This window comes from Prinia subflava, chromosome 1 (genome assembly GCF_021018805.1).
Source record: "Prinia subflava isolate CZ2003 ecotype Zambia chromosome 1, Cam_Psub_1.2, whole genome shotgun sequence".
NCBI classification, from domain to species: Eukaryota; Metazoa; Chordata; class Aves; order Passeriformes; family Cisticolidae; genus Prinia; species Prinia subflava.
Window position 1 is genome coordinate 86,807,045 of NC_086247.1, and position 20,187 is coordinate 86,827,231.

Here is a 20,187-nt window from a genome sequence, read left to right on the forward strand (position 1 = left end):
AACACAAGCAATCACGTGATAACACAGCAGCTTTGATTAGATACATCTGGAAACTTACCTTGCAAGTAGAGCGCTTTTATCTCTGCACAGGTGTTGAGCCATTGCTCGGCCTGTTCTGCTGACAACCTCAGAGCCTGTTCCCATTGCTGTTCTCTGCAGCCGTGCCATCCATGTTTGACTTGGAACTACATATCAGCAGACTTGTGTAATTTTAAGGAGAGGGAGGCTTTTCTCTTGGTTTGGTTGTTTTTTGGTGGTTTTGGGATTTTGGGGTTTTTTTTTGGGTTTGTTTGTTTGTTTTGTTTTTTAAAGTTCATCATGAGCAAACTATTACCATATGTTTCAGATGCTTTATTTGATATGCTGGACTATTCAGACTTTGCACAATTACTAAGTTATTTATCTATTTTTAAAGCAGTTTAAACAAGGTGAAAAAACATTCATATCATCTAGGATTCCTTTCTTTTTTCCTTTTTAGACTATGGGTCTAGATTTAAAAATACTGTAGGCAGTGACACTGCGCAAAGATGGAAAATAGTACTGATGACAAAACAGAGAAATTAAGACTCCTTGGAGTCTTAATTAGTTAGACTTCCTTAAAAAAAACATGAATGCTTCTAGTTAATGCACTGTTAGGCCTGGCAGGTTAGTCCCTTTTAAATGAACACAAGACTTAGTCAATGCAGCATGATGCTTGCCTTAGCTGGTTAGGTTTTGACACTTAGTACCTGTAAGCTTTTCTTGGAGGTGCTAGAAGTCCAGACCTGGACCATAGAGGAAGGCAGGGCATCCACAGCTCCTTCCCATGCTCCAGCTCCCATGTGGTTCTGTAAGCTGTGCCACCAGGGCAAGGTGCTGAGCTGGGGTGCTGAGCACTGCATTTATATACCCTGAAGAGCCTGCAGCTTAAGATGACAGGCATGATTTATCTGGATGTTTATTTTTTCAGCCAGGTGCTTCTTTCAGACCTCCTAATGAAAAAAGAGCTTAATCTTTCTCTCAGTTTCTCTTTTTGTTTGCTGCTTCTTCACTCACAGCAAGGAAAATAAAAGAAGACTAAGGAAGAAAGGGAAAAATAAACATGTTTAATAAATGAAGAAGCTTATATTCCTTTTATAAGGTACATTACTTTTGTTTGGGGGAGCAGAGGTAGTTCCCTTTGCATTGAAAACACCATTTTTAAATTGCAAATTTTTACTGTCCTGAGGCTAGCAGTTGATACAGGTGTCCTGTGAAGGACTTTCACATGGATGTTTGCTCTGAAAGATTAACTCTCGAGCACAGCTTTTGATGGGAGACTTAAATAAAGTAGTGCTGAAAATCAGCATATTGCAAGAGGGAGGTGAGGGGGAGTGCAAGATGAACAAGGCACACCTCCCTGCTGTGTGGAATGTGTGGCTGCTTGACAAGGAGCACTGGCTCCTGCTCAGCCCAGATCTTGGGAGTGCAGTGGCAGGAGTCAGTGCTCCCAGTAACTCTGTGGTGCCATCACTGGTGGCTGTGCCTGCCATGTCACACACAGGGGGATACAGCTGCTGCATGGGTTCTGGGCCTAGGGCAGGCCAGGCACAATGGAGACCCCAGAGATGCTTCAGGATGCCCTGAGGTCGGGGTCTGTGTCCCTTTGCAGAACAGCCTGCAATGCTTCCAGTGGTGCAGGAGAATTGTTTCCAAGCCCTCTTTGTTTGTATGTTGACATACCAGGAGGAACACGTCAGAAGCACTGCTTGTTTTCATGCAAGGCATTTTCATCACCTCTAAAGGCAATTTATTTCAATAGCCTGCAAGTTCTTCAGTGGCTGCTCATAATTTTTTAATGCTCTCCATCCCCCAGTGGTTTTGGTGATTGTGTGTTTGTTTTCACTGAAGATGAAAGCTTTGCATCACAGAATAGGTGCTGCCAGGTGAGCTGGAGGAGAGCCGTGGATCCTGATGCTAGAGAAGCACTATGTGTTGGCCATCCCCGCCTCCCTGAGATTGTTGTCACATTTGGCATACCTCTTTAAGTAAACATTAGCTTTGTAAATGGCATTGGTTAGGTATTTAGTGGAATGCAGGAACTATGTCAGCAGCAATTATCCAGGTAGGATGCAAGTGAATTGACAGGAGAGTTAAAACAGATTAAACCTTCAGCGCATATTTATGTCCAAGCTTTCTGGGTGCTGTGATAACAATGGCCATGTTATATACACTTCACACTTGCTTCTTTCACCACTCAGGGACTAGGAGTCCAGTTGCTTTGCGGGTGACTTGGTTATCTCTTCGTTTTCAGAGAATAAAAAACATGGCTGTGGGAGTTTATGTAGTGATAAAATGAACAACAATGGGAGTTTGTTAGGGACAGGACAGGGAGGGGGTGGTTTCAGGACTTTGTCAGAAGTCATTTCTAATTGCAGGATGTTTTTTTAATGAGTAGACACATGTCCTTTTCCTTGATGTAGACAGCAAAGACAGTATGGGAAAACCAAGGCCAGGGGCAGATGTGAAAAACTCCTTGTGGATATAATATTCTCACTGAAAAAATCTGACTGCCTCATACCCACTGATGTTTTGCTTCTGGGAAACCATGCTTTGGCTGGGAGCTGGACCTGTAACCACGAGGAACTTGAGGTTGAGTGAAACTGTGTGTCACTTATTGAATGCAGAGTGGACGTGATCTGTCATGCTGCAGAGCTCACGTTCCAAATATTTAAAAGGCAATAAGCTTTGTTGACGTGTTGGCCAAATGTTGCTGCATAGCCCTTTCTGCCTGCAGCATAGCTTTGTTTAATGCAATGTTTTATATGAGAAACCCTTGTTCAGCTGAATTTGGGATTTGAGTACTCAAGAAAAACAAGAAATCACAGCAAGTAAGTCTGGGTAGGAAAAGACAGTGCTTCTGTGTTTTTCTTCAGGGCAAACTGGCTGTGAAGGGGGTATAAAAGTGTCAGAAGTGTTGAACCTGTTTCAGGTCTTCCTCCTCTGAACCTTTCTCCCCTTCAAGGTTCAGTAGTTTTCCTTTTAAAACAGTCCATTTCCCATAATAGCTTTGAAAAATAACATTGAAAGTTTATGGAAAGGCAGTGTGAGGAAGATTCCTATACAGGTATTTGAGTGGCATGCAGTAATATGTTTTAAGCAGTGGTTATGAAAGGTGCTATTTTAACATTTACTTGCTGCTTAGGTCAGATTTAGCCTCTCCTTGTCACCGATTTTTTAAAAAATGTTTTTTATATTAACAGTACTTTCCAGTAAAAATGAAATGGTGTAAGGCCATTGAAATATTTTTTGTCGGACAATGAAGAGGTTTTCATAAGGCTGTTATCTCAGTTGCTGTTCTGTCATCTGCCTGAGATTGTCAGTCCTCATATTCTTTGAACTTCCAGTGGATTTACTAGCCAGAAACTGGTAGAAAAGTGACTGTGACCAGAATGGCCTTTTGTGGTAATAGGTTTTGACACACTGTGGCTTTATTTTGCATTTAGCAAGTTCTTGGTATCATGGGGTGAGAGGAAAGAGGACATCCCAGTGCAAGAAGGATGCCAGTTCTTACGCTTGCAGCAGTCAGTAAGTCATCTCTGTTTTTTTCCTTTCCAGGTGTGACATCTGTTGCATTACCTTTCGTACTCATCGGGGCTTACTGCGCCATAATGCAGTTATCCACAAGCAGCTTCCTAGAGATCCCATGGGAAAACCTTTCATTCAGAACAACCCTTCAATTCCAGCAGGCTTCCACGACCTGGGATTCACGGACTTCTCCTGTAGGAAGTTCCCCCGCATTTCTCAGGTACTCTCTGTTCTTCGGCGCTTAAGGTACCAGCTGCTGCAGTGCTTATCTGATGAGGTCATTGAAAGATTCATCCCGCATGTAGAATACTTTGTGGAAAGTACATCACCACTCTTTGTGTAGGTTTCAAACACGTTATGCCTCTCATTTTTTCTTTTTCCATCTAAAGAATATTGGCACTGGGGGCTTTTTCACCATTACAGTGGATAACTATCAGTGTAAAGATGTATAAAAAAATTTGAAGGAAAACTTTGTTCATATTAGATCCTTGCCCTTTTGAGCATACCCAAAAAATCCTACATCTGAAATCAACAGGGAGTACACATGGTAAAGAAGACATTATTTATTTTAGTTTACTCTAGCAAGGATGTAGTTGGGTTATGAAAGTTTTTATTACAGAAGAACTTTGAGGAGTTGCCTTACTAAGTAAACAGTGACATCTTCAGTGATTCCATCACAAAACACTCCACAGTGTTCCTCGTGTAAGGTTTGAGGGTTCTGCACCTTTGAGGGACACTGAATGGGGAAAGTCAGGGAAGTAGTCTGTAAATATTTTTCTGAGGGCCCTAAAGTTTTCTGTTGGGTGGTATGATTCCTTCCTCTGTCAAGCCTTGCCTGCCTTAGTTTGGGTCTGGATGAAGCTGCATATCTATTAAAAAAATCTACAGCACAATCCACCAGGACCATGCTTAGTTTCTGCACTTTCCTTATTTTTGGGGGATTAAAGCATTGATTTCCAACTCTTCTGACTGCAAAGTGCTAGACTTGAAATTTGCTGCTGGACCAGGGGAGTATGTGGGTCTGTCAGTCTGTTACAGTTCTGGTAAAAACCTAAAAAATCAAAAGAAAGAACTTTTTAAACAAAGTTTACTTCTTTTGTAATTAATGACAGGCATTTAAAGTTATTAAGGGATTTGAATGTTGGTATTTTCTGTTTGTAATAATTTTGCTTGCTCTGTGAGAGAAGACATACAATATTTAGAGTCTGTAAATATCTTGAAGCCCTCTACTAGTATTTTTCTTGGGAGAATAAATGTAATCAGACTTCCCTAACCCAAAATGACTCTGCTTTAGGCTCTGAGTTTCATTTATCTGCTTTGGGGGGATTTTATTTTATTTTGGTTGGTTTATATTGGTTTGGGTATGGATGCCTTTTTTTGCGGGGGGGGGGGGGTGGGGTGGGGTGAGTGTTTGTTTGTTTTGGGGTTTTGTTTGTTTGTTTTTGGGTTTTTTGCTTCCTCTCCTCATGGTTTCTTTGTAGTAGAGCTAAAGGAGATATTCTACTGCCTGACTTCCTTGCTGTGTAGTATGCTGAAGCTCCTGTCCTGTCAATGTCACGAGATAAGTTTCTGACTAGGGAAGTTTAGGATGGAAAAGAATTTGAGAGTTGGCATAGCCTTCTGAAGGAGTTCACCTTTATAGAAGGGAACTTTTGAGGAATCAGCCCCTAATTCAGATACACCCTTTAGGAGACTAAAGGCTATGAAATGGGAATATCTCCATGCCAGCTAGGTGGGGGCTGCTCTAAGCCTCTTAATTTCATCAGTGGAAGAGAGAGTGAACTGTTTTTGTTTTGCAGCAACGTGTGATACCTTTACAGTTTGAGATTCCTACTCTAAATATTTTTGCATGTCTTGCAGGTCTGGTGTGAAACAAACTTGCGAAGGTGCATCAGTGACTTCCATCGATTTATTTGCGAGATGTGTAACAAGGCATTCCCCATGCTTTCAGCACTCAAACTGCACACAGAAACTCACGTGGTGGATCAGGGAAAAGACAAGCACAAGCCACAGTCCACGACCCCACCCGGTGAGAACCCAGACCAGAAAGCCTTCATGGCATCCTTGGGCCTACAGTACACCAAAGACATCAAGCCTGTCAAGCAGGAGGACAATACACAAGACGAGGTCCAAGAAATGCGGCTCAGAGCACTGAAGAGTAACCTACCTCAGGAACCCGGCAGCACCAGTCTGCTCAGCCTCTCTCCTCTGGAAGCTGCCTCTATGGGAGGAACATTTTCAGTCCTTCCCCCTACAAAAGAAAACATAAAGCTTCTTTCACTGCAGCCTTTTCAGAAGGGTTTTATTATCCAGCCTGACAGCAGTATTGTGGTGAAACCCATCTCTAATGAGTCTGCAATTGAGCTGGCAGACATTCAGCAGATCTTGAAGATGGCTTCTTCTGCTCCTCCTCAAATCAGTCTTCCTCCACTTTCTAAGGCACCTTCTGTCCCTGTGCAGTCAATTTTCAAGCATATGCCACCACTGAAGCCAAAGCCTTTGGTAACGCCCCGAACAGTTGTCGCAACCTCTACACCTCCTCCTCTTATCAGTGCCCAGCAAGCCTCCCCTGGCTGCATCAGCCCAAGTCTCCCACCTCCCCCTCTGAGGCTGATCAAGAATTCAGTGGAGTCCGCCTCCAACTCTCATCTCCCCCTGCCAGGAGCCAAATCAAGTCCTTCCTCGCAGTTGCTCCTCCAACCCAAAGTAGAGCCTTTAACTCAGCATGAGATGAAGACACAGCTGGAGCAGGACAGCATCATTGAAGCTCTCCTGCCTCTAAGTATGGAAGCCAAGATAAAGCAAGAAGTCACAGAAGGAGACCTCAAAGCTATCATCGCGGGGGCAGCAAACAAGAAGACCCCGACGATGAGGAAAGTTTTGTACCCCTGCCGTTTCTGTGACCAAGTGTTTGCCTTCTCTGGTGTCCTGAGAGCTCACATCCGTTCTCACTTAGGTATTTCCCCATACCAGTGCAACATCTGTGACTACATCGCGGCTGACAAGGCAGCGCTGATCCGGCACCTGCGGACGCACAGCGGGGAGAGGCCTTACATCTGTAAAATCTGCCACTACCCGTTCACAGTGAAAGCCAACTGTGAGAGGCACCTGCGGAAGAAGCACCTCAAAACGACCAGGAAGGATATCGAGAAGAACATCGAGTATGTCACCAGCAACGCCGCAGAGATGGTGGATGCCTTCTGCTCCCCAGACACGGTGTGCAAGCTCTGTGGAGAGGACCTGAAGCACTACCGGGCCCTCCGCATTCACATGAGGACGCACAGCGGCTGCCAGAAGAAGAAGCCGTTCGAGTGCAAGGAGTGTGGCACGGCCTTTTCGGCCAAGAGGAACTGCATTCACCACATCCTCAAGCAGCACTTGCATGTGCAAGAAAAGGAGATTGAGAATTACATCTTAATGGTGGACTGCAGTGCCCAGGAAAGCCAGACAGACCCTTCTTTATTGGAGGACAGCACTTACATGGACCACAAGCCCATGACGCCTTTCCTGGAGCCACAAAACGGCTTCTTGCTGGGAACATCATCTCACGTTTCCATCAAACGTGAACCTGTGGGCAACTTCCCCATGGATTTTGATGAGCCGTTGGATTTCTCTCAGAAGAGCAAAAGCCTGAGTGCTGTGCAGGTGAAGCAGGAGAACCTATTCAGCTCATCTCTGTCTCTTTACGACTGTTCCATGGAGCCTATCGACCTGTCCATCCCCAAAATCCTGAAGAAGGATAAAGATGATGCCCCCTGTGAAGCCAGGAATCAGGAGTTGGCTGCTTCCGGGAACAGTGATAAAGCCTATAACTGTCTGCAGTGTCCTTTGGTTTTTGGTGCCAATGGGAACTCAGAAACCAACCGGGGTGTCAGACATCCCCAGCCACTGAAAGGTTCGTTGCATTTGACTGTCCCGATCATTTCCCCGGCTCTCCCTAGCAATTCTGCCTTGCTGAGACCCCTGAGGCCTAAACCACCACCACCACCTCTCTTGCCAAAGCCTTCAGTAACTAAAGAGCTGCCACCATTGGCTTCCATTGCACAGATCATTTCATCTGTGTCTTCTGCTCCCACTTTGCTGAAAACAGAGGCTGCAGACGCCAGTCCCAAGGCAGTGAGCAGCTCCACTGGGTGTGACAAATCAGGGAATGCCAAAGCTAAAGTGACAATCGTGACCACCGTTCAGAGAGACTCCAGCCTGCCCAGTGACCTGTCTCAGGCTTGTGATCCAGAGCAGTCTCCCGTTGCTGAGGCTGGGTTGACTAAGAAAAGAGGTAGAAAGAAAGGAACAAAAAATAAGCCTAAACTTAGGAGTAGTGTGGATCTGGAGTCAAGTGGGGAATTTGCCAGCATAGAGAAGATGCTTGCTACCACAGACACTAACAAATTTAGCCCATTTCTGCAGTCCACTGACAATTTCAAGGAGGAAAGTGGCAGAAATGGAACAAGTGAGGATGAGAAGGAAACTGCCAAGGATAAGCTGCTGAGAGGGAAGAGGAACGCTTACTCAGACTGCCTGCAAAGTATTCCCTGTCCTTACTGTCCTCAAGTCTTTCCATGGGCAAATGCCCTGCAGCGGCACATGCTCAGTCACACAGGTAAGAGTGCTCTGTGCTCTCAGTAGGTTGTAGCCCCTGAGGTTGTTCCCCATGGAAGGGCCCCTGCATGGAGAAATCTTTCTTTCTCTGATGCCCGAATTGTATTCTTCTTTATTATTTTGCTAATACGTAGCTGTTGCTGTTGCATAGTGGTGGTGGTAGATTTTTCAGAAATGGAATAATCTCTGTGTCTTGGAGTATCAGAGGGTAAATAAAACTGTTAATACCCATTTGACTTCAGTGGCATAAGTTAATGTAGCTGGAAGGAGGCTCAGGTTTCAGTTGTCCTGTTATTATTGTCTTGTTTTGAAGGGGAACACGTGTGTTGAATATTTCATTGTGCCTTACGTGGTTTCTTTGTCTGCCTCTGATGGCTGTTTGTCTGCATCAGTAGTGATAAAAAAGGTCTCTAAAAATGAGAGACAGTAAGTGTAGAACTGTGTCAGGAAAATAAAATGATATAGTGCTTAGCATTTTTTTTCTCTTGTGGTGGCTTTTATTTAACAGATCAAAGAAGGATGTGAGAAACTGCTCATCCTAAGCATTATGTAATGGCTTGCCTCTAGGAAAAGTTTCTCCTCACAGATAGACAACTAAAGGTGGGCACATGCCCTAAGGTGTGGAGATGTGTATGGAATCTCTAGCATTGTGCCGCTGTGTAAGTAACCTCAGACCCAGTGTAAACAAAAGGAGGAATTGGGTAGGGAGATTTATTCTAGGTCTGGGGTTGTTTTTCATTCTTCACTATAAAGGAAATACTGCATTGAATCCTGTGCTGATTTGAAGTTCTCTCATTCTTCCACCCACACTGTAATAAAGTAATTAGTAGATTCTCATCCTGTTCTAGAGGGAGAGGACAAAGCTCTGCTTGCTGTTGCACCCTTTCAAGTCAGTCGCAATTGTTGATACTATTTACTTCATTATGCATCTCAGCTCCTGGCATAAAGAATAAAAGTTAGGGATTTTGATAAGAAACATAGGAGATTTGAGTGTAGCCTTATAAAAGTTAGCTTGCTGCTTTTTTTTTTTTTTTTTTTTTTTTTAAGAAAATGAGATTTCCTGAAATTACTGTTTTGTGTCTGTGCTAAAGAGGGAAACCTGAAGAGGTAAAAGAGGTTAGCTAAGAGGTTTAAAGGGAATCTGAGCTGTGGAGCAGTCCCTATTACAGTTAGCTTTGGGTGACACGAGGACATAATTTGCAAGGTATCAGTGCAACAGTGAGGCTATTGTTTTCTGGTCCACAGAGACCAAATTATTTCATCTTATTAAGCATGCAGTTTACTTTGTGGTGAAGGAGAGCTCTTTACTCATATCTCAATTGTTTTCCAACACCCTGGTCTCCAAAAAAAAAGACATAGTTACTGAAGAACTGTTCATGAGACAGAAAACAATGGAGAGGCTTTTTCCAGACTAAGAGGTTTGACCTGCTTATTGATGGCAGACTTCCAAGGTAGCAGCACTGGTGTAAACCCTTAATGAAGACAGGAAAATGCATTCAGCCATGAATTATGCTGGTAAAACTTGCCTCCCTTACGACCACCAGGCTTGGAAGGAAACACCGTCCTTTTAGAAAGCCTGTGCCACAATCCCCACAAGAAGAGCAAGCAACTGTGGCCATAACTGGGCTAAATACTCACCACAGATACAGGATTTTTGGTGATACTACAGCAGTGGCAATAATCACATTTCTGTTGGTGTGCTCTTGCAGTGATATTACTGAGCTCCTTTCTAATCCTCATCTTGGTGTTGAGAGCCTTGTTGCTGGAGGATCACCCCACAGCAAGCTTTGGCTGGCCTTGGGACAACTGCCTTCACATAGCATGAGCATTCTCTTTCTAAACTGGGAGTTTCCAGCAGCTCCCCTGTGGCACCCGTGTCCATGAGGCCTACTGGAGGGGAGGGGGAAAGCCAAGCTGGGAAGGTAGAGGAAATTTAGGCCAGGGAGGTGGTGCCAAAGCAAGCTCAAGGATGCATTCAGGTGGAGCGAGCCCTGTGTTTTTGTGGGTGTGAGCCCTGTGTTTTTGTGGTGGGTGTCAGGTGCTGGTGGCATGCAAGGAGTTTGGCAGCTCTGTGGTAGATGCAGAAGTTTGTTGGCTTTATCTTCTGGATGGGCAAATTGGGTTTTTTGTGGAGAAATCTACAGTGTTGTAGATGTGCAACAGCACAACATTCCTGTCCCCACCTATTGCACAGGCAGATAGCTAGTGACTTGTCAGATAGCTGTTTTTTAAAATGAGTTAAGAAAAAAATACGTTTGTATACATTTGTCAAGAGAAAGGGGAACTTTATTATTGTCTGTGCTTGATGGCTGCTCCCTGACCTGGGTAGAGAAAGGACTAACAGGCTGATGTGAATGGAGGAGGTGAGAGTCCTGGTGATCTGCTTCCAAACTGCTTGTCTTGGATATGTGATCCATAGGCAATCACAGCAGGCAAGCTGACTGAATAACACTGCTATCAAAAAACCCCCAAAGCATTTGTTTGAGCTAAAAAGCAGCACTTAGCTCTTCTGTGTGCATTTGTAGGAAAGTTGTTATTGAGGTAATTCATGTAAGTGGTCTAAATTAGGATGAGGAAAAGGTATATAATTTCAAGCATTTAAGTGCTATCTGTGTATTATAAGTTTTGAACTGCTGTATTCATACAGACATAAGATTTTTGCAAGTGTCTCTTTCGTGTTCATTCAATAAAATTTTAACACAGAGGCCACCTTCCATGTGGTGTCAAGATCGTGTTTTCCTTTTGTGAAAGTGCAAAAATTCACATGCTACCAGTGACCCACATCCCTCATGCAACCAGAAGTGTCTGTCCTGGAAGCTTTTGCCCTGCTTTTCCTTGCCTCAACAGCACTGTATGTTTGTGCTTTGTTGGGTTGTTTTTGGTTTTTTTTTAAACTCAAAACCATTTCCATGAAGAAGCATATACCTTCCTCAGTGTTTTTTTTTATTTTAATGGTGAGCTCACAAGTGGGACACTGGGAATTTGGCATAGCTCGGTTTTATACAGTGCCTAACACAGTAGCTGTGTTTTGTTTGAACATGCTCGAACACTTGCTTTTAATACTTTCTTTCCCTTGATGTCTTTACTGTATAATTTACTTTCCTATGTTCAGCTTGGTTTGCCTTTTTTGTTTTTTGCTCTTCCCTGCTGCTCTTGACATTTTAAATTCTCAGAATAGTGACTAAGATGTGCCCTGCAGGTGATGTGGTTGGTTTTGCTCCTTTTATAGGATGCACATCAGACTAGGTTCAGTATAAAATTACAGTAATGGTCATTTTAAACCACTAGTTTGTTATAGATAACCTGATCTGTTGCAGAGGATCACTTGAGTATATTTTCAGAGGGATACTGGCATGTCTTACTAGGCCCAAGATTAAACTTCATAAAAGGCGAGGTTTAACGGCAGAAGAGGTTTTTTGGTTTTGTTTTGCTGCTACAGCAGGAACAAACAGTAAAAGGAAACATCTATAAACAAAATAAAGGAATAAATAAATAGAAAACTCTTACACCTAGCCTATGAACCTGAATGTTTCCTATTGATTGGAGGTCACAAGTCACCAAAAAAAAGGACTTGGAGGCATTTTTATTCTTTGCTTTTACGATTTAAGTAAAACTGTAAACATCTTTACTTTGCAACATTTGTAGTTACCATGGTGAATAATGTTTTTCTGCTAGGACAGCAGTGGCAGGAGATACCTTGAGGACTGATCTTACGTGCTTTAAATTATTCAAATGACCCTTTATACTGAAAAAGACACCCTTCAAATGACTGGCTACTGTGAAATGTCCAGACTAGGTTGGTCCTACTGTGCTGCTAACCAAAATTTACAGTGATTCCCAAGTCAGTATTTAGGCACAGACGTATTTTAATACAGGCCATGACTATTCATATGGAAAAATTTAATTAAAAAATCAAATCACATTGAACTTTTTAGGTTACCTTCCAGTGAGTAGGTGTATTTTATCAGAAGAGCAGTTGCCTTTAAGGGACAAGTACAGAAGGCAGAGAAAACTGGCTTTCTGAATGTTCTGGTTTTGTGACTTTAAAGGTGACATTTCTTGAAAGTGTTGCAACTTGGGGTGGGAGGATTGGAGTTTGCACAGTAAGTGGAATTTTTGTTTGGGTTTTGAGACCCCCAGCTAGGACGTCTGTGTGGAAAGAGGAATATTTTATCTATTGCAAGTGTTGGTCTATATTGTAAGTATTTGATTGATACAAACATTTTAAAGGCTGAAAATATGAGAAAATTGTGACCTGAGATGCAGGTCGAGTTTCAAATAATTAATCCTCAGCTAATCCTGTCATTGCATGCATGAAAAGAAATGTGGAAAGGAATTGGGTTATCATGAAGCAAAAGGATTTCTGCTCAACTTTGAAGTTTTGTATTTGCGTTGTGAATGAAGCCAGATAGAAGCACAAAAAGCAGTGATATTTGTAGGCATAAATTTGTGGTTGAATTAGCAGGCATCTAAGAGGAAAGAGTGACTTGAAAGCCTACAAAAAAGCAGAACCATGATGCATCTAAAAAGTTGTGTTGACACTGGAAGAAAATGAAGAGAAAGAAACAGCTCCTGAGATGTCTGTGAGATGCAGGGAATCCCTGGTACGGGTTGAGATGTAAACTAGAACAGAACCAACTTTCAGAAGATGAAAGTGGGAGAGATACCCACAGTGTTCTATCAAAGAGGCTGCTGGTTGTGGCAGGGGGTGGGCGGTGTGTGTGTATTTTCAGAGGTTTTGTGTGAGATGGAAGGTGTGACAGGAGCTGATCTCCTTTTACAAGTAACTATCCTCTCAATCTCTTTCTTCATCACAAAGATGTCTTGCAGGATTGCCTTTCTCATTGCACTGCATCATCCTGGCTTTTCTTTCAACTTTTCCTATGCCTAGTCCCTTCCCTGTTCTAGTCATTTAAATGAATCACAGACATAAAAAATTTTCTCCTAAAGAAAAATAATTTATTGCTTATTCAACATATGGGTCTTGATTGCAGTGATGTCAACGGAGAGGTGCCCTGTGGCTTTGATGGAAATGGTGTCCAACTCTCATAGGTGATAGGCAATTCCAGAGAGAGCCTGCTGTTGAGGAGCTTGCAGTGAGGATATTGTGGTTGGTCACCAAGCAGTAACAGAGGCAGAGGAAGAAAACCAAGGAAGTTTCTTACTACACTCATGGGGGATATTCATACATCTTGCATCAGGCCAGAAGCCCTTCCCCTGTCAGAAATGTGGTGTCATTTCTACCAAATCTAGCAGAATTTGCACAAACCTAGAGTTGCCAGCTGCTGCCTGAGGAAAAATGTGCTTGTCCCCCAGCCTAAGGAAGAGGATGTTGGATCTCACAGTGGCACACACAATTTTTTCACACCTGTTCAGAACACCAAGGCCAAGTTGTACTAGGTTGGGCTGAACAGTGCAGACAAGCAAAGCATAAGAACGTGAGAAGTGTCCTTCAGTGTTGGAGCAGTGGTACTCCTGTCTCCAGTGGTAGGAAGAGGATGTGCTCTTCAGTGTGAGCATGTGAAGGCTACTTCCTCTGGCCTGTAGCTCTTAAACCTCTACCAGCATCCACAACTGCTTCATTAGGGTTGTGTGTTCGAGGGCACATGCCTGCCCGCTCCCTTTACAACCTGTTTATGGAGCTGCTGTCTGCAGGTCCTTCCAGTTGTTTTCTGAACCTGCTGATGCAGTCTGGTTGCAATTTGCCTGCTGCTGCAGGCCAAGCCAGTGATCCTGGAGAGACATCGGTGATGACTTTGAGTCCTCCTGCGTGGATGTACCTGCCAGTACTACACTCAGCATCACACAGGCACAGTTCAGATTGTTTTACCTTGTGTTAATCTGCATGGAAGCTCACCTGCCATCTTAGTGCCCCTCTGTCTTGACAGCAGCGAGAGATTGGCTGTCAGAACATGCAAGGTTTCCTTGTAGCAGGTGGGTGGCATTTAGACGGAAAGGAGGAGTGACACAAAACCAAGGGTGAGCACAGTCACTCTGCGTTTACTGTGCTGACCAAATGGGATGTGTGCAAGAAGGAAGCTCGGCAGATGGTGGTACATGTCCCTTGCCTGGAAACTGCTTGCACAAGGGGAGCTGTTGCTGTAAGTTATTCACACCTCCAGTACAGACAGCGTCACTTTGTGTCACTTTGAGTTGGTTTCATGGGAGACTCGTTGAAGTACCAAATCTAAAAGCAGCAAGAAGTTGGCTCTGTGTGTCAGGGTAGTTAAAATTACAAATGAGTTATTACTCTCAACCTCAGAGTAGCTGCTGATCAGATTGCACAGAGTGTGCACAGGATTTTCCTCTTACATCTCCATGCACCAGTTTGTTTGGGAAAGTTTGCTGTCTTGCCAGCCTCTCTCATCCTTTCTGCTTCTTTTAATACAGCAGGTTGCCTTGCAGTGATTCAGATGTGGTAATACAGGTCTCAGTACTAGGCTGGTATTGCAATCTGCCATGCTGGGGACCTGTTAGGACATGATTTGATCTTGCCTATCACGAAGAGCCTAAGTTGCCTCGTTACCATGTTAACAGCCTGTAACTTCAGAGGGCTGCAGCACGGTATCTGCGGGGCCACGTGCGCCCGTCCTGCCTCTGCAGACAACAGATGGCTACAGCGTGTACAGCGTGAGAGAGGGAGACTCGTGTTATGACATGATCCCCTCTGAGAACAAAAGTCTGCAGCAAGGGCTCTGAAAGTGCTCACCTCTGACAGTTTTCATGGCAGAATAAAACTGAAATGTCCTGCTTGAGTCGATTGTAGACTTCTTTTATAGTCAGAGGGGTGCTAAAGCGGTTCGGCTGCTCCGTGGTGTGAGGAGGCAAGCATTTCTAAAGCCGCTCAGACTTGGGGCAGCACGTAGGTTGGGTAGGACTTGGGTGCAAGGTAGATGTTGTTCTCAGCAGCCGGCGCCAGGCTGGTCAGAGTGGTTCGACCTGCCCCTGGCAGACAGAGCCTTGGGCCATGGTTGGATAACACAAAGCACTTATTGGCAGTACTGGCTCGACCTGTTCCCAACTGTTCATCCCTGCAGCTGTAGCTGACCCAGCTGCCCAAAAAAATTAAAAAGGCAAGGGGAGGAACTGGCAGAGATCAGTTCCCGGATCTGGGTGGCAGTACAGCCCTAAAGGAGCACATTGATGCAGCTGAGGTGTGGAGCTGGCAGCATCTTCTGGGAGGCACTGGGATAGATGCTGTTGAAACTGGCTTTGTTGTCAGTGCCTGGTGTCTTCAAATAGCAGCTTTAAGCGTGAAGGAGAGAGCCCAGATCCGATAGTGCACACAGCTATAGTTACCACATGCACTTTATAGCACTGCTTAGTGTTTAAAACTGGCTTCATCAAGCAGTGGTTAATCATGGTTCAGAATCAGTCAACGGCTTTGGACTTGCAGTCTCCCTCTGTTGCCCAAGAAAAAGGGATTTCCAAATCCTTGGAAGTAAACTTAAGAATTTTAAATAGTGGCTAAGTTTAAAATTAAGTGGTTTCTTTTGGTGCTGGCTTTAAAAGGTCGGTAAGCAACATGCTCAGGGCTCACGTGCAGAGTCCTTGTGAGGGCCATCCTTGGAAGTGAGTGGGCATCTGGATTTCACTATGTGCCAGAAGGAGAAGGAATGAAGGGAGATGCTTGGATGGTGTTTGGTCAGCCATAAATAAAGCAAAGCTTTAGGATGAGGTGTAAGACAGGAAGTGCAATTCAATAGAGTGTCACTGGGAACAAGTTTATGGAGGGATTCTTTTGGTCTTGTTTTAAACCAAAACAAAAACAGGATGGTGGTTTAGAACAGGATTCAGAGATGAGGAGGCTGTGTAAGTGGTGGGGCTTGCTCATATCCTTGTTCCATGAAGAGGAAGGGAATGGGCTAAAGCGCCTGAAGCAAACTGAGGACATTTCCCCCAGCTCACAGCAGTCAGACCAGGGGAGAGCTGTCCCGGCATGAGAGGCGTACAAGGAAAATGTGGAACAGCTTAATGAATTGCCCACTTTCGTCATGTTAAATCAGCTCTGCCTTTGTCTCCTCAGGGCTGTCTGAATGCACCCTTCTTGCAACAAAATACAGTTGACAGAGATCTGGGATAGGAATGGGGTAAGGGATTATCTCTTAAATAATAGAGAGAGAGAACTTACTAAGGAAAGATCCCTTTCGTAAAGAGACTTGCCCCTAATGTGAGAGGGTTGAACACAACTGCTCTGTGTTAACTAGACAAATATTTGCAAAGTATACTCAACAGTGAATTTTCTGCTTAGCATTTAGCAGAATTCATCTTTGCTCTAGATATCTGCCACACTGTGATCCCTCCAGAAATCATATGAGCTCTGGGTATAGTGGGGGATTTTTCCAAACCATTCCAGCTGTCTGTACCTCTGAGCTACATTTGTGGGTATTTTTTAGAGGACAAAGGGCTTGAAATCGTGTTTTCAGTGTCAGGCAAAGTTTAACAGCTGCTCTAGAGCCAGAGCTCAGGGTAAAGCAAGAGTTATTTGCTACTGGGATTGGCCTGAGTGCTCGAGCTGTTGTATGAAGGTACTGAGGAACTGGTGTATGGCCTGCTGCCTGTATTGTCAGCCCTACATCAAAGTGCCTTTCTGCTGAATGGTGCAATCCATCCTAAGCTCAAAGTGTGGGTTTTGCGCCCACTCCCTTCAGTGCAGATTCCCCCCATGGTAGGTGCAGTCAGAGCCAGTCCTGAAAGCTTTTCTTCATGTCTTCAGCTGCTCTATTGCAGGTACTGGGGAATCATACTGTGTGTTAAAGATAGAAAGTGTTTTTTTCCCAGAATAATTTATTTCTTTTTCTTCAGATATATTCAGTTCCATTTACTGTAAATAGTCCTTTTCTAGCTTGCATATTTTCATTTCACAAGGCATGGAGATGCAACCGAAGCTCTCTCAACTGTGTGGGCTGATTAAATATTTAACTTGAATGTTTGCAGGTGATGTAATGAAGATGGCTGAATTTTATTATTTAGAATGTTCACAATAAAAAATGGAGAAAGATAACACCCAAAATTTTTCAAGTTGACTCTGCAGGTTTAAAAGATGTTCTCCAGTTCATGGGTAGAAGTAGAAGAAACATTGTGTGTGCGTGTCTAAAAACTCCCAAATTTACTAGAACTGCTGCCACCTAGTGGTGGCTGCCTCTATTGTAAAATATAAAACAAGCTGGGGTTATTTCAGTTAATGAAGGTGAAATAGTAAATCATCAGCTCATCTGACTGATAATGCCATCTGCTTGTACCATATCCACTACCAGTGGTCTGTTTGCTCCAATTTTGAGGATTATTTATGTGATGGGTTTTCTAACTCTTCTCTTGGGATGTTAGGAATGTTTGTCAATAAACACTTGATTTAGCACCAAAATGTTTTTCATTACCTTCTGTTTTGTCTACTAACTTTGTAGCATCTCAAGCTCAACTCTCTATTCCACCATAGTTCCAGGAAAAAATAAAACCATGTGTAAAAAGAATCGAGCCAGCAAGCTCCCACCTTGATCTATATCTGCTCTTTCATCTGAAATTTTTCACATTCAGTGTCGCTCTTCATAATTTGGTTTGCATATATAGGAAGGTAGTTCTGTCCTCTTTCTCTTTCTTGCTGCCAATAAAAGATGAAGTGGATTCCTCTGACTGAGCTGATCGAAGACTGCAGTTTGATTTGTAAATAGATTCAGCAAAACAGTCTTTCCTTTCCACAGGAAGGAAAAATTATTTTGGCCACATCTATAGAGTGGTTTCTTTCATGCAAGCGGAAAAGTTTTTGGATTCTCAGATGGAGTCCTTGAGGTTTAGCTTATGAATACATCTCATGAGAAGGTTTTGGTTTTTTTTTTCCAGGAGCTGATGAGGCAGCAGCTAAGTTACCAGTAGTTGTTTTGTGTCATCTTCTTCCCTGTGTCCTTACCTCCCTGCTCTTCTCCTCTTTCTCCCTTATCCTGAACATCTTTTCTGACTCTGGTGTCAGAATTGAGATCTTTAGATAGTGTTCCCTTCTTCTCTTCGTTTTGGGGGAGTGACACACTCTGGTTGCATGTGAACAGGTAACATATTCTGCTCCCATGGTTGCTGAAGAAGTGGCAGTGGGTGGGAGCCTTGACAAGTAGATTTCTCTGCTCTTGTCCTCTTGATTCACCAAGCGTAAATTCTGTGGGATAACAAATGGACCGGAAAGCATTTTACAGCCTTAGTAAATGAAAGATAGGAAAGGGGCAAAAGTAACAGCAGGCCTTTCCTGTGCATCCTGTTTCTTTCACTGCCTGGAATTGAGTGACTGCTCTGCAGCATAAGTCAGCCAAATTCTGGAGATGGGAATTATCCATTTGGGAGGAGCTCAGTTTTGTTGGAGGGATGTTTGCCTAGATTTGAAGGCTCAGTCAAAATCCTCCTCCTTGTGTAAGATACAAGCCTGCTGGAGCTGTGTGGCCAGCAGGGTTTCTATTGCTGCAAGGAACATGTAAGTAGGAAGAAAACAGTAGTGCAGGCCAGGCCTAACCTCTGCTGGAGTGGATGGAGCAGTTGCCAGTGCAAGACTACCCTTGCAGCCACCTTTTCACTCCTTGGAGAAGTCACACACTGGACCTGGCACAATTGTTTTCACAACCCTTGTGTTTACCACACACCTTCACAGCTCCCCTGCTACTATTCCAGTTCATCAGAGGCAGAACTGGGCTGGTTCTCACCTGTCCTCACATAACCAGGATTTGTGCAAAGCAGCTCACTTTTTCCACCTGCTGCAGAACCAACTGCACGGGTTGGAGATAACCACAGAGCAGTTCAGCTAGTCAGGAACTGCTGCTTTACGTGAAGTACATGGATAAAGTTTCCTAAGGGGCCTGTGAAACTCCTTCTCAGCAAGGAGAAGGGCAGGTCTGGTTTGTGCAGGTGAGGAGGAAGAGCGCTCCCCCAAGCACGTACATGTGTCAGCATATCCCTGGCCGTGTCACTACCTGAGTTTTGAATGTTCCTTCAGGGGTGCCGGGCCCAGAGGAGCTTCAGAAGAGAAGGCCTGTGTACATTTGTGTTCCTAGGGTCTGGAGTGGGCTTTGCCCTTTGTGAAGGCACATTGTTTAAATTTTAAGAGGTTGTTTTGTTTTTTTTTCACGTTGACTTCATCTGTTTGCCTGTGCCGGTACACATACCTGTGGACCACCTACCCCTTGAAGTGCTTTCTCTTGTGCACCAGAAAATGTAGTTGCAGGCCACGCATGCAAGAACAGGATAACAGCTAGGAAGAGGCCCAGGGCACAGAGGAGAGGAAAGAAGCAGATAGAGTTCAAGTACAATTCCCTGAAGAATAAGTATACTGTAAGAAAAATAATATTATTTTTCAAAATACTAGAAGCAGAAGAAAAAAAACTTACAGAAAAATTGGAAAATCATGAATGATATATGACATTGTATGTCAAAGCTGGGACTTGTGTATTGAGAGTGTTAAGACATACTGGTTTTGGCTTGCTCTTACCTTGAGTGCCACCCATAGATATTCTCCTCACTCACTCTGCTTCTGATGTTTCATGGTGAAAATACAGGAATAAACTCCTTGTGCCCTTCACTCATCTCCATCCTAACAGAGCTCACATGGTTTCCTGCCCCTCTCCCTAATGAACCCCCTCTGTGCTGTGCTGGCAGCCTTTCTTCAGCCTCACACACATCCCATCAGGGGAGGTTTCCTGACCTCGCAGGGAGGAGACAGGGCAGCCCACATCTACTTTCAGATGTCCCCATCCTCACATTCTGTAGCCTTACACACAGATTAGGGCTTGCTTACGTGTTTTAACGGGCAGATAATTAGATGAACTTTTGTAATCCACTGTCTGTGTAAACAGATCTGTTTTGATTAAAAGGTGAGATTACTTTTTGTGATAGGTCACTTCTCCCCCTCACACTTCTCCAAGAAAAAGTGTATCATGAGTTGTGCACTATTAAGTGATCGTTCACTATCACCAGAAACACTTCTACACTTTGACATTTGTTTAATGGCCATTTATTATCACTAGTGAGAGGAGATGGGGCCAGTGCAAATCATCTTGCAAGACTACATTC

At 43.8% G+C, this 20,187-nt stretch overlaps 1 protein-coding gene across 8 annotated transcripts in view; it reads left to right on the top strand.

The window, feature by feature from the left end:
• RREB1 (ras responsive element binding protein 1) overlaps nt 1-20,187 on the top strand; it is a 133,591-nt gene that overhangs the window by 92,780 nt on the left and 20,624 nt on the right. For all 8 annotated transcript variants that reach the window (XM_063401932.1, XM_063401925.1, XM_063401985.1 and 5 more), the window contains 2 exons: nt 3,577-3,766; nt 5,407-8,146. In XM_063401932.1, coding sequence (XP_063258002.1) covers nt 3,577-3,766; nt 5,407-8,146 — 2,930 coding nt within the window. The remainder of the gene's footprint in view (nt 1-3,576; nt 3,767-5,406; nt 8,147-20,187) is intronic.